This window comes from Natator depressus, chromosome 17, assembly GCF_965152275.1.
Source record: "Natator depressus isolate rNatDep1 chromosome 17, rNatDep2.hap1, whole genome shotgun sequence".
Taxonomy (NCBI): Eukaryota; Metazoa; Chordata; order Testudines; family Cheloniidae; genus Natator; species Natator depressus.
The window spans coordinates 7,041,007-7,054,641 of record NC_134250.1 but is presented as its reverse complement, the minus strand read 5'-3'; the positions used below and the strand labels follow the sequence as shown (position 1 = coordinate 7,054,641).

Here is a 13,635-nt window from a genome sequence, read left to right as displayed (position 1 = left end):
CTTCTCCTCGGGCCTCCGAGCTGGGTTCGGCCTTCACCGGGGGAATGGGAAGCCTCGGAGGTGTCACAAATACCCGCGGGGGCCCAGCGCCCGGCTCCCTCCGCCGCCTCGGGAAATAGTCCGGCGGGGCGTCAGTGCTCCGCTCTCAGGGGCGGGGGTATTGGGGATAGTGCCCGCTGAACCGGAGCGTAAGGGGACTCGGGGCAGCCCCGGGTCATGGAGAGGCGCCGGGGCAACGCCGGCGAGGCGGGATCGGTCCGCCCCTCCCGTCTGCCCTGAGGCGCTGGCTGAGGAAACGCGCTCCCCGCTGTGCGGGTAAGGGGGGGCACCTCCCTCACGGGGGGAGACCCTCTGGGAAGAGAGAGAGGGTGGGGGGCACCCCCCTCTGAGGGGACCTGGAGCCCCCTGCCTGAAGAGGGGTACACACCGCGTGAGGGGCGCCTTATGGAGAGTCAGCTACTTGTCCACCCTGGTTGGGAACATAGTCCAAGGCACCTCCCAGAGACACCCCTGACTTGGCGGGTTTGGTTATGCCAATAAAACTACTAGCAAAAGGCTCCAGTGTGGCCACAGTTATATGGGTATTAAAATCCTTATACGGGCGTCGTTTATGGAGTTCCTCTGGCTAGAGCAGTTATGCTGGTTTAACTGTGTCAACGCTAGGGCGTTTGTGGTCATAGTTATGTTGGTAAAAAAAAATAATCACGCCCTCTTTGACCAACATAGCTATGCCAGTAAAACTTATGTGTAGACCAGGTCGAAGGCCCTGTCTTGAGGGGGTAAAAGGGTGAGAGGGTTTTCCGTCATGTTAGCTGAGTCGGGTTGGCTTAACATAGTTGAAAAACTCTGTTAATGCCAGTGAGGACACAGACTAACATGTCTGAAGCTGTGCTATCAGGCATGCCCTTTGCCTTGTCTATACAGAATTAGATTTTTCTAGCATGGGCTAAGCTCATACCTTTAAAACCCAGCTCTAGATGAGGTACTGGAATACACTATCACCCGCTAACAGGCCCTCTTCTGTGTTTGCCTACATTATACAAGTATTAACAGGGCTTTTCAGTCAGGTTATTAAGCTAAGCCTTGAGCTAACACAATTGAAAAACACCCTTGCTCAAAACTGGGCCTAAGGGGAAAGGAAGGGCTGCCTCTCAGAAATACACACACACGTCCCCAACCCTTGAAAGAAGACAGATGAGGCCAGGTTAATGAGCTCCACCCAAAGAAGACAGCATCAGTTATGAAAGTAAAAAAATTGCTTGAGTCCTGGCACCTCTTCCATTACAAATTAAGCACGGGGTGAGACCCTCCCTCCTAGGGCACATAAAGAGGAAGAGGGTAAGGTGAAAGAGAAATTAGAAAGCTAGTAAGGGAAGGAGAAAAAGTTGGGGGCTAAAAAGGAAATCCCCTGCATTTTATGTGACTGCTGATAAAGGTAGAGGGGAAAATGGGAGTGTGGGATAGGGGTTAAAATAAGAACTAGGTTTAATTCCCACCTGGCGCCTATTTTCAGTGTCATCTGGGACAAATTAGGTAACTTATCCAGCCTTGTGTACATCATGAAAAGTAGCTGTTGCTGCTAACAGATATTACAATAGCTGTTGCTGAACATGATTAGAGTGCATGTGTAGGCAGGAGAAAACTTGTTCAGAACCATTTCCGAAACCATGGCTAAAATGTATACAAACATCAAAATGCAATCTCAGATTCTCCTACCATCATTATCAAGGCCCCATGTACTCTAGCCTAAATTCTCCAGCAGGGTCTTGGTACTGTAGACTGGAAACTCACTTAATTTCTCATTAGAAAGTGATAAGCAAAAAAATGATTTAATGTCTTGTTCATATTGTGCCAGCTTCTCTTGCATCTTCTCAAATCATCACACAGGAGTTAACGTGAAAAGCTTTGTTAATCAAAGAACTCTGCTTTGCATTTATTGGTTCTTTTAACCTGCCCATGAAATATGGTTAGCTATCTGTAACTATTCATGGACTAAACATTCTGTCCTAAAAACTATGCCAATTGCCTCAGGCCAGAAGTTGTTATGCCTGTTATTGACAATAAGGAACATGAATTAATTGGTACTCTCACTAATTCAGTAGTGAATGACTTACTTTATATAGATTTAAAAATGGGTGACTGACCCATGATGTGGAGTTCTGCCATCTTCCACCTACTATGAATAGTTCATTGTTGGGACTGTGACATCAGAGATAAAAGAGCCAACCCCATCCCCTATTTCATAATTTATTTGCATACTACAATCCTATTGGTTTACAGGGCTCAATTGTTAGTCTTTTTCATTACAAACCAAGCCTCCAGTCCTGCAATCAACAGCACGTTCCTGGACTTGAACCCAGCTAGAGTCAGTGGGGCACTGCACAGATACAGTGGGCCTCCTCTAGGGTACATCTACTCAGCAATTAAAAACTGTGGTTGGCCTGGGTCATCTGACTCAGGCTGCAGGGCTGTAATATTGCTGTGTAGATGTTCGGGTTTGGGCTGGAGCCTGAGTTCTGCAACCCCGCAAAGCGGGAGGGTCTGAGTTAGCTGACCTGGGCCAGCTGTGGCTATGCTGCTGGTCTTTTATTCCTGCATAGACGTACTCCTACACTCTACCAGTTGCAGGATCAGGGCCTAAACCTTTGCTCAACAAAGTGCAATTTAAATAATACCTTGCCCAGCCTGCTAGATGTAGTTTGCTTCTTTTACCAACAGACAATTTAACTTTATCATACCCATATACATCCCTATCCTGCACCCAGGCAGAGGTCGTTGTAGGATCTGGGCCTTAGGCTCCAAATCTCCAACCATTAATACACGTGAGTCACTCTGAGTTTATGACTGAGGCCTTAGTTTGGTTGCCACCTAAAGTAACACTTGAATCCTTTTTAATAAATATGTATTATTGGTTATCAGAAAATTGTACTATGAATTAGGGCTGTCAATTAATCACAGTTAACGCACATGATTAACTCAAAAAAATTAATCTTTGCTGGATTGGAGTCACAGTTTTTAATATATTCATTTATTCAATATAAAATTTACCTTTTATAAAATAATTGTTTCTAATACCTTATTCATACCAGGGCCTTATCCAGGAATAACTGTTAATGTACGTACAGTGGCCCCAAACCTACAAACACTTGCACATGTGAATAGTCCTATTGTATTCAATGTGTAAAGTTACTCTTGTGCATAGGTGTTTGCAACATCAAGACAAAGGTCAATAAACAGTTTGTTGATAATACTTTAAAATGTATTTTTAAAAATAAAGAGATCCAGAAATGTAAATAAGGTGTTTATTTAAAAAAAAAAGTGTTACATTTTCCATAAATTTCACAGGGTGATGATATCATTTGGTAAAAATAGACCTGGAAGGATTAGGTTTTTTTCCAGTAAATGTCAATTTCACTGTCAGGACACAAATCAACAACAACAACAAAAAATATTTCCATCAATAATAGCTGAAATTTACAGAAAAGCATAGTAAGAAAAATGCTGCTTAAAAACTTAGTTTGATTTAAGGATATTTACTTAGTAAGTTCTGTTATGTTGACAATTTGTGCATTAATAGCTATAAAGCTTTAACTTCTTGAATCTCAATGTCTACTGTCATTAAATGATTGTCTGACCTTCCCCAATGTCTGATCTCCATAATTTCCCACAATTGTGAAAATTTAAATAGATAAAAATACAAAAAAAAAAAAAAAAAAAAAAAAGCTTAAAACCCATAATTTTGCACACCTGAAATTTAAATTGGTAAACATAGGGAAAATGCTTAAAAATAAACACTGATATTAGCTGTCAAAAAAATTTTTTTAAACTGAATCCTGCCAAGCCTAGATATAAATCATAAATACACAGTATACTACAAACCAATGTGTTTGCACAGAAATAAATCTAAGACAAAATCTGTATTTTCCATTAAAACTATCACTTGAGCATGGCTAACAAAATATAAATTTTACTTGTACACTTAAGATACAAAGTACTAGAACACAAGTAGTTTCAATAGTCACCAGCATTTTAATATTACATTTTTTGCATGCAATATATACATAATTAAACAGTTAGTAAACATATACAAGTGTAGCACAAATAAGGTAAATGTGGTATTGCTGTGGATTGTATCTATCATCATATTCACCATGCCAGTCATAACATTTGCTAGCAAGAAAAAAACTAACTGATTTTTATCAATAGCATTAATTATGCAAATACTTAGCCACTGTCTTTCTCTTTTGATAGATGTGGGCTCTGAATCGTGCTTTGTATTTGTATTAGGTGGTTGTGTAAAATTCCAACAGCAAGGCACTCGAGATCCATTTACCAGAAGTTTTGTAAACACCAAAATAAGATCAGTCACTAAAAAACAGATTAAAAATATCAGGCACTGAGCAACTATCCAGATGCAAAAAGGCAGATTAGCCATCCTGCGGGACACAGGCTCAACATAAACTTGAGACATGGGAAGAAATATAAGGAGTATGAAAACTGTCAGCAGAAAGAAACATATTACTTCAATCCAGTCCTTGACTAAAGTTCTCTTCTTTAACAAATATAACCCCACTTGCACACTAGCCATATAGATAGCCAGATAACCAAAAAGGGAGAACACTCCTTCTCTGTTAGCATTTAAAAATCCAACCCTTGTATCTTTGCCATCACTCCCATATAAAACAAACATCTTCAGATGGGTAGTGTCAAGAATAAGCTGATAAAATACAGCAAGAATCATAGAAACAATCCATGATTTGTTGGTTGGAAATAGAGTTAAAAGTAGTGATGCGGTCATTCTCACAATTGCTAAAGTAAAAAAAAAATTCCAGTGCACTCCATACTCTGAAAAATGTTCATGATACTCTACAGCTTTAACACTGATCAGTCGTCCCAAGCCAAGAAAAACTAATGGCCAAACAGATAACAACTGTCTTGCTAGACAGGAGAATTTGGATTGCACCACACCTGTTTTTTGTCTAACTTCAGGACAAACAAGAGCATTACCAAAAATAAAAGCTCCCACTCCAAAATCCATAGCTCCTGTTCCATAGGTCTCAGTTTTGGCATACCGTCTGGGGTACTGTGGAAAATCCACTGCTAGAATGTTAATTGCAGTTAATATGTTGACGTAAACACGAAACACTGTTATTGATGGAATGTAGTCTGGTTCTAAGCTAGTCTTCAGGAAATCATGTATGATTTGCTTCGGAGGAGTCCTGATACAATGATTTCGTCTGTTGTATATTTTATAAAATAATCCTGCACAGAAGGCCCCAATAGTTATTGGCAAAAGAGGGAGTACAGGGGACAAAATTGTACAGCTGAGCATAAAAGGAACTACTAGCACTGTAAAGTCGAGTAGTAGATGATACTTTCTTGAATGTAAAGGTCTTCCATTGTGCAGATTATACAAAATTAACAGCAAACCTCTGCAAGCTATACACAGTGGAGCTAGAGTTAAACCTATTGAAATTTCTAGAAAACTTGTTCCATTTAAGTTACTGATAAAGGCTTCTTTCAGCAGCTTTTGTGACATTCTTCTTCCTATGCAATTCAAAATGTAAACTAGAATTAATTTTTGTAGTGCAAGAATGTTTTGCAAGTTTGTGTTTAATTTACGCTACGCTTCCTTTTACGTATGGAAACATAAGGCGCATTAAATAAAAATGATTTTCATAAGTACCAACTTAATTTTAGTTACAGGTGAATTCTTTTTGCCTCCCAAAACATACGCTTCCCATAAGAAATGATGCAATGTCATAAGAAGTGTTTTGGCCATCTTGTTGGTTTTTAATGATTCTTAAAATATCTATTAATAAAAATAAAAGATAAAAGCCTCCTTCCCCCCTCCCCTCCCCACCCGACACAATAACAGGCCCACTTCTGCAAACATTTATGTATGTGCTTAACTTGGGACTACTCACAGTAGTAAAGTTAAACACATATGTAAGTGTCTGCAGGATTTATGCCCAAGGTTTAGCATACAAATTTTGCTTTGTTATAGTGAGACATTTAGAAGCCGTATTTTTAAACATAGCTTTGTTACACCAAAGGATTTTTTCTGAACGTTATAAATGTTAAAATACATATGTAACTAGTCTCATAGCATTTATTGTTTTAGAGAATACATTTAGAGGTATTAAATATGCTGCAACAAAAAAGCTGTCGTTATCTATTGGACAGCTGTTCGGCGGCATGTGTGGATTAAACTAGTGGCCTTCATGGAGAAGACTCCAACCCTGCAAGTTACTCCACACAGGTGCAGTGATCTGCCAACACAAAACAATCTGGAAGATTGTGGCCCATGTCCACATCAGAAACATCATCATCACAATTTGCACCTTTGTTTACATTCTCAATGAAGAAACCAAATACAATAGAAACTGACTGAAGTATCCTCTTAAGGCCCCAGTTCTGCAAGCTGTTCCATATAGGCCTGTGTGGAGCAGCATTCAGAAGGACCTAGGTTACACTGGAGGCATATTGGTGGGAAAATAAGCATTGCTCCTGCCTAGGCGTCACTTGTTTTATGGATACATACAGAACATTTCAGTGAAGCTAATCCCTCATTTTTCACAAGCACTAACAATAATTTTGCATATAATGTTAAATAATAAATTTGAAAGCTTACCAGTTGATGAAGCCAGGCAAGCAGAATGATTTCAACATGCATTAACTCAAGTTAGTAGATCAAACCCAGCAAAAGTTTACAAAAATGGATTTTAAAAAGGCATATCAAACATATTAGTTTACATTTCCATTAATACCATTTAAAAAAAAAAAGATTCAAGCAGCTTAATCAAACACAAATTCTGAGGGGCACTGATGTACATTGACAGCTGTCATGCTAAAATTCTTGGAGCCTTCACCTTTAGCAACCATCTCTGTTTTCTCTTTTCTTTACCTAGAAAATGTATCCAGCACAAACTTTGTTGTAAAAAGAAAAAAGAAAAGGAGTACTTGTGGCACCTTAGAGACTAAGGTGCCACAAGTACTCCTTTTCTTTTTTCTTTTTACGAATACAGACTAACACGGCTGTTACTCTGAAATTTGTTGTCAAATGCTCCTTAGAAGATGACTCCTCAGGATTATGAAATAGGAATAAATCATAGAATCCTAGAACCGGAAAGGACCTTGAGAGGTCACCTAGTCCAGTCCCCTGTATTCACGGGAGGACTAAGTATTAAATAATCAATTTCACCCTGTCTCCCTACCACTATAAATACTTTTGAAACTAGCTCTATCTCCATCCACAGCATATTGTAATAATTCACCACCCCTGCTCTCTTAGGCCTTAAACACATGTTTAACTTTATTACTGTGTTTGCAGTGGTGGTGTAACAGTGTTGGTCCCAGAATATCAGATATAAGATAATAGCTTTTATTGGACCGACTTCTGTTGGTGAAAGAAATAAGCTTTTGAGCCATACTCAGAGCTCGTTTTCAGATCTCAGAACCTACTCCAGACTTGAAGAAGAGCTCTGTGTAAGCTCATAAGCTTGTCTCTTTCACCAACAGAAGTTGGTCCAGTAAAAACAGTGGAAAGGTTGAGAGCCAGACTACTATATCCCTTTCAGGAGTCTGATTTGTCTTGTGTACCTGCAAGTTACACCTCACTTAAAACTACTTCCTTACAAAATCAGACATAAAAATACAAAAGTCTCACAGCACACTATTACTGAAAAATTGCTTATGTTCTCATTTTTACCATATAATTATAAAATAAATCAATTAGAATATAAATATTGTACTTACATTTCAGCTTATGTTATATAGAGCAGTATAAACAAGTCATTGTCTGTATGACAGTTTGTACTAGCTTCCCTAGTGCTTTTTATATAGCCTGTTGTAAAACTAGAGAAATACATCGATGAATTGATGTACCGCCCAGAAGACTTCTGCGTACCCCTGGTTGAGAACCACTGCAATAAAAGATATTAACTCACCCACCTTGTCTCTTTAATTTCGTGAGTAATTCCTTTGAAATGAACTACTCGTGGCAGTAAAGTTAAGAAAGTGCGTAAGTGTTTCCATGATCGGGGCCTTACTTGATCTCATAATTCTTTAAATTCACAGAAACAACAACAAAGAACACTGCAAATATATAGCATACCAAGATACAGCTAAATTCAACTGATCAATCACTTCATTTTCGTATTGGACTCCTTGCCCTCCTAGTTTGTCTGTATTTTGTCTATTTAGATTTTAAGGCATTAGGGCAAGCGACGTGCTCTCTTCTCTCTCTGTAAAGTACCATGCACATAAATAGCACTAAATAAATAATAGCAATAAATTAACCAAAATATTGCATCATATAACAATTAAGTCAATTAAATAAAATGAGTTCAAAGACTGTTTTAAGCAATGGTTCCATCTAGTAGTTTCCTTTCTTTACACGTTTGTGACATCCCACAAGAGATGATAGATACCAAGTAATTTTGAAAGAGCTCTAAGGCATTAGCCAGCATATGAAAAATAATAACGGTTTATTTTAATAATTTCTATAACTTCTGTGACTTTGACATTTATTATGCAGGAGATTCTCACCATGAGCGTTCTCTGTGCGGAAGGGAATTTGCTTGTTAAATGAAGTTCTTCCTCCCTCTCTCTGCAACCTACCATTAGCTTCCCTCTCTCTCTCTTCTGCTTGCTTTTACTTCCGGTAGTAGCCTGCCAAAATCCAAATCTAGAGAGGTAAATGAGGACTCTGTTTCCTCCAAACATTTTCACCATTAAGGGAACCAGTCTGCTTTACTTTATTGCCTGATTCAACACACAGTTGGCTAATAACCTCTTCTCTATTTAGTATAAAGCTGCCACCACGAAAAAGAAATGGGGGGGGGGGGAGGAGCCATGCCCTACTTTCTACTCATATAAAGGACAATACCTGATTATTTACCACTACATACAGTTTTTTGGATTAGAGAGTGTGCAGGTGTGGAATATATCTCTACTGTCCCTCTTTGGTGCAACCCAAATATTTACTACTTTTTCACTCTTTTCTTCCAGAAATCTCTTCCAATCCAATCTAGGGGTTTATTGAGCTACATAATGAAGATTTTCTGCTGTTTAATTATTTAAAGATTGTAAAATATTTTAAGATCCTTAGATGCAAGATACTCGGTAGAAATGCAAAGCATTGTTATTAAAAGACACATTTCTATTTTTCTCTTTAAATATCCCTTTTATACTTTCCAAATGTTGGCAAGGGAGGTAGAGAATATGAGAGTTGCCTAAATCCCCATACACTTGTAAATACAAAAAGATGCAATTCACTTGCTTTTTTAGGGTCAAATGTCACCCTCAGATATGTACCTTCAATTTCGATTGAAGTCAGCTTTCCTTAATGTCAATGGGAATTGCAGATGAGCATCCACAGGTGGAATTTGGCAGTTACTGTTTTGGTATAATGGTATATCAATTTAACAATGACCTCTAAAATAATGTTTTCACAAAATACTGGAACATTTCATTTTGGAGGAGACAACTAGGTAGAAAACTACTCTAGTACCTCCCCCGTCCTAATTTTTGTTCTGCACTGAGTTTTTTAACATTTTCTTTAATATCCTGCAAAACAGAAGAATGGGATATAGGCCTGATGCTCAAAAAACAGGATTGCTGTGCAGTTTAAAATAGGTGGAAACTCTTCTTCTGAGTTCTGATCCCCTATAGGGCCTATAATCTCGTGCTGTTTGAGACACCAGAAGTTCCCAGTCTTGCTGTTGGCTGCCCATGAACATTTTGTTCCCCCGGTCCATCCGCCCCTCCAAAGCCACCCAGAGTAGGTGTTGTTGTCTTACATAAGCAGACCATTTAAAACAACTTTTCCCCTGCCTCTGAGTGTTTATGGAATAAGATGGTTGAGGGTTTGATGCTGAAGTTATCAATTAGTTGTTTGAGCTTTGTTGTTGACATACAGAGGTTTCACATAGTCTAGGCATTAGATTTTATGTGAAATATTGTTTTTTTAAAATTATTTTGAAGTTGTGAGAGTTAAAGATAAGCACTTAAAATAAAAACACTTGTATTTTTAGTTCTGAGTGATAATTTACTGTCAATAGTTAGGGCCCTGATCCTACAAAGCCACATGCAACTCCATGCACGTGACAGTCCTACTGAAGAAAATGGGACCGCTCACATGCCTAAAGGTAAGCATGTACTTTAAGTCTTTGCAGGAGTGGGAAATGACATTTTAAATGTGGTATTTCTTGAAAGCGAGACTACAGAAAAGGTTATAAAAATTATGTAGCACTTCTGTCAAGGCACTTTGCAAATATTAATGAATTCAGACTCTCGAATGATCCTTCCCTGGGACAGAGATCGCCATGTTACAGACGGAGAAACTGAGGCACAGTTAAGTGACACTGCAAAACAGAAAGCCGCACTGCCACGCCCCTGTGGTAACCAAAACATCCACATGCCCTCTCTCTTAGCGTATGTATGTACATGACCGATGCAGGCACATCCAAGTTTGGGAGGAGGAAGTGGGAGAAAATGTTGTTAGCATCTCTGCATTAGGGGCTGCTTTTAAAGATTCAGGACAACACCCCTGGATTTGCCATGAAGCCCCACCAGCCCCTACTCCAGAGATCGATGCCCGCAACGTTCCCACCCGCTTCCTCCTGCTTTTAAACCCACAGCGGGGGGGGCGAGGGCTGGAACCAGAGACACGTGTGTTCCCGGCGCCACGTGGTTCTAGCCGCGGTTGAATCAGTCCGGCCGGGAGAAGCGCTGGGCTCGGCAGGCAAGGCCAAGGCGTTCACATTCTTCTTTCCAGAGGCCCGCTGGGTGCCGTCTGCGGGCGGGGTGGCGCCCGGCCAGGGTGTGGGACCGGGCTCTTCTCCGGATTCAAACTGCAGCCTCCGCCCTTGCGCCTTCAACTCCTCCTTCCTCGGCCAGCCCGGCCCCGGCAGCAGCTTTCTCCTTCCCGGCTGCCCGCCTGCCTGGTTGCGGTCTCATGTGCGCGCCCTATGGAACGGGTGAGTCCCAAATTAGGGATATTTATTTTATTCCAGCTCTTCTCCCCCCATTTAACGTTTGCGGCGCTCTCCCACGTCCCACCCTCTCCCCTGTTTAACATCTGATCTGCTCCTTCTCCCCCGCCCCTTATCTCTAATGATGGGAGTGTTTGAGTCAAATTCTCTCCCCCAGCTGCACAAACTCGCCCTGATTCCCTGCACTTCTACACAGTCCTCTCCACTTTACGCATTCTGAGATCAGGAAGAGATTGGTGGTATAGCCATTCTGCTTTACGCTTTTCTGCTATAGACCTTTCTAGATGTGTAGAGTGTAAACTCTTTCTATTTCAGCCCAATCCACAGAATTAACCACTCACTGACTGCATTTAAAAACAGTTTTCAACTTCAGAAGGTCATTGGGGTGCCCTTGAAAGCCTAAAAATCATATTTAAAATCAGCAATAATGCCTTAAATTAAAAATAAGGCTAACTGTTTTACTATAAAGCATCCAGCATATATCTGTAGATTAGATAAGTGTTTGATTAGATAAATAGTTTGTTTTATGCACTATAGAACTATATCTTTAACTTTATATAGGCACTGTAGAAATGAAGTGAGCTGTAGCTCACGAAAGCTTATGCTCAAATAAATTGGTTAGTCTCTAAGGTGCCACAAGTACTCCTTTTCTTTTTACTGTAGAAATGGAGTTTCCTTCATAAGTGTCTTTTGGTGGCAAATCTGGATTAGAGGGGGTTGTCTGCTTATTTTACAAGTCCTTTTGCTTATGGGAAGGTTAACACTAAACTAGATGCTAGCAAAGCCTACTCTAGAATTCCTAGACCACAAAGAGATAATTTCAGTCAAGGTTAAATTGTGTGTGTTTGAATGGAAACATAATCAGGGAAAACTTTAAATAAAACCTCTTTCAGAGATTAATTGAAGGCAGAAAACAAATAACTTTGAACACAACGCAGAAGATGATGCAAACTCCCTCCCCTTTTTAAAAATCACTTTCTAATAGATGTCTCCAGTGTAGTCAGGAAAAGCTATTGTTTTGGTGTTGTGCTTGGATGGAAGTATAGTCTAATAGTTAAAATATGGGGTTGGGAGTCAGATCTGGATTCTATTTTTGGTTCTGTCACAGATTTGCTGTGTGACCTTGGGCAGTTAGTTTGATATCTGTAAACTGGAGTTGTTCTCTCCCGCCCTGTTTCAACAGCTTGTAAGATTTAAATCAGGAGTTTGTAAAGCACTTGCATATTTTAAGATTGGAAGGAGATAGAGAAGTGCAGAGTGGGGTATAACAGTTCCATGCATAACTGTTAATAACATGTGTTGCTCTCTAGATCTTTCAAATTAAGGATCAGTGTACTGTTAAACAAGCCTTATCTTTAAACACCACTTACATGAAACTAAAACCACGGCAGTTCACCCATCTAGGATGTGTGGTAGGACGGATACAGTTATTGAAGCCTAGACAGTCAATCCTTTTTTCATTGCTAGAATAAGAAAGCAAAAAATATGGCAATTGAAGTAAATAGGAACACTCCCTTTGATTCCAGGGGAAGTAGAATAAAGCCAGTAATGAGCAAGTATGTCTTGCTTTAACTTTCAAGAGTCGCACCCTATCCAGAAATGCTCTGACATCACTGATGCTATCAGACCCACTAACTTTTCCTATCTGATGTAACCGCAGGAATGAAGATAAACTTTATTTTCATTGTGAGGAATTTACAATATGCTTTACTCCTCTTAATCCAAGAGAAACCAAGTAGCTGATTTTGCAATAAAGAAATGTTCACACAACTCATTTTCCTAAAGAAGCTTTATTTAATTTTTTTTTTCTTCCTTCAGTGAGTACAAAGAGAATTAGAGGAGATGCACCTAAATAAATGTACTCAGCTAGGTCATGAATCTACTTCCACTCAAGTAAAGAGCAAAGATCCTATTATTTTCAGTGGAAGTAGAATTGAATTTGTTGACCCCGCATTCTTAGGCCAGCTCCACAAAGGCATTGAGGGGCCTAACTCCTACTTAAATCAATGGGAGCTAGGTGTCTGGATACCTTTGAGGATCTGGGCCAAAATGACTTATGCTTTAGAATTGCAAAAAGAAAAGGAGTACTTGTGGCACCTTAGAGACTAACCAATTTATTTGAGCATAAGCTTTCGTGAGCTACAGCTCACTTCATCGGATGCTGTTACTCTGAAACCTGGCTTTAGAATTGGTTATGCATAATGCAATCAAGTTATTCACCTGGACTTCTGAGACTTAAACACATAATGAAAGTTGCACTGAAATACAGAATTTGTTAAAAATAGGACACTTTGGTCTGGTATCACAGCATTCTGCAACTTTAAGGACCTTGATTCTGAACCTGGCTGGGAATCCTAAGAGCTTAACAAGTTCATGTTCACTGGGAAGTTTGGGTGAAGGACAGGATGGCACCTGCAACTTAGTTCAGTACTAAGGTGTCTTTGAGGGAAGCTCTTATCTGGTGGTCTGGCTGGATGAAATGGATTAGAAGTGATCAAACAGTAGCTATAAGTCTACACTTATGTAGAGAACACATGTTAAAATATTAGTGCAAACTGAATTGTAAGAATAGTTTGGGACAATGGAACAAGATGCCAGGACAGATAGTGGAAACTCCTTTGCTGGAAATAGTCAAGAC

General features: G+C 39.7%; 2 protein-coding genes across 3 annotated transcripts in view; one reads left to right on the top strand and one right to left on the bottom strand.

Moving 5' to 3' along the window:
- Nucleotides 1–3,348: 3,348 nt before the first annotated feature.
- Nucleotides 3,349–8,770, bottom strand: PIGW (phosphatidylinositol glycan anchor biosynthesis class W). 2 transcript variants are annotated; one of them, XM_074974429.1, is made up of 3 exons: nucleotides 8,551–8,770; nucleotides 7,759–7,925; nucleotides 3,349–5,547 (listed from the first exon to the last, which is right to left on the bottom strand). In XM_074974429.1, exon 3 carries the CDS (start codon nucleotides 5,537–5,539, stop codon nucleotides 4,019–4,021), a length of 1,521 nt encoding a protein of 506 aa, XP_074830530.1. In that variant the 5' UTR covers nucleotides 5,540–5,547; nucleotides 7,759–7,925; nucleotides 8,551–8,770; the 3' UTR covers nucleotides 3,349–4,018. The 2 variants fall into 2 exon arrangements, with proteins under 2 accessions (XP_074830530.1, XP_074830531.1); XM_074974430.1 differs by lacking the exon at nucleotides 7,759–7,925.
- A 1,996-nt stretch (nucleotides 8,771–10,766) lies between these two features.
- The window catches only part of MYO19 (myosin XIX), a 29,700-nt gene continuing 26,831 nt past the window's right edge, over nucleotides 10,767–13,635 (top strand). Inside the window, exon 1 of the mRNA XM_074975006.1 lies at nucleotides 10,767–10,982. The gene's annotated coding sequence lies outside the window, so the exon portion shown is untranslated. The remainder of the gene's footprint in view (nucleotides 10,983–13,635) is intronic.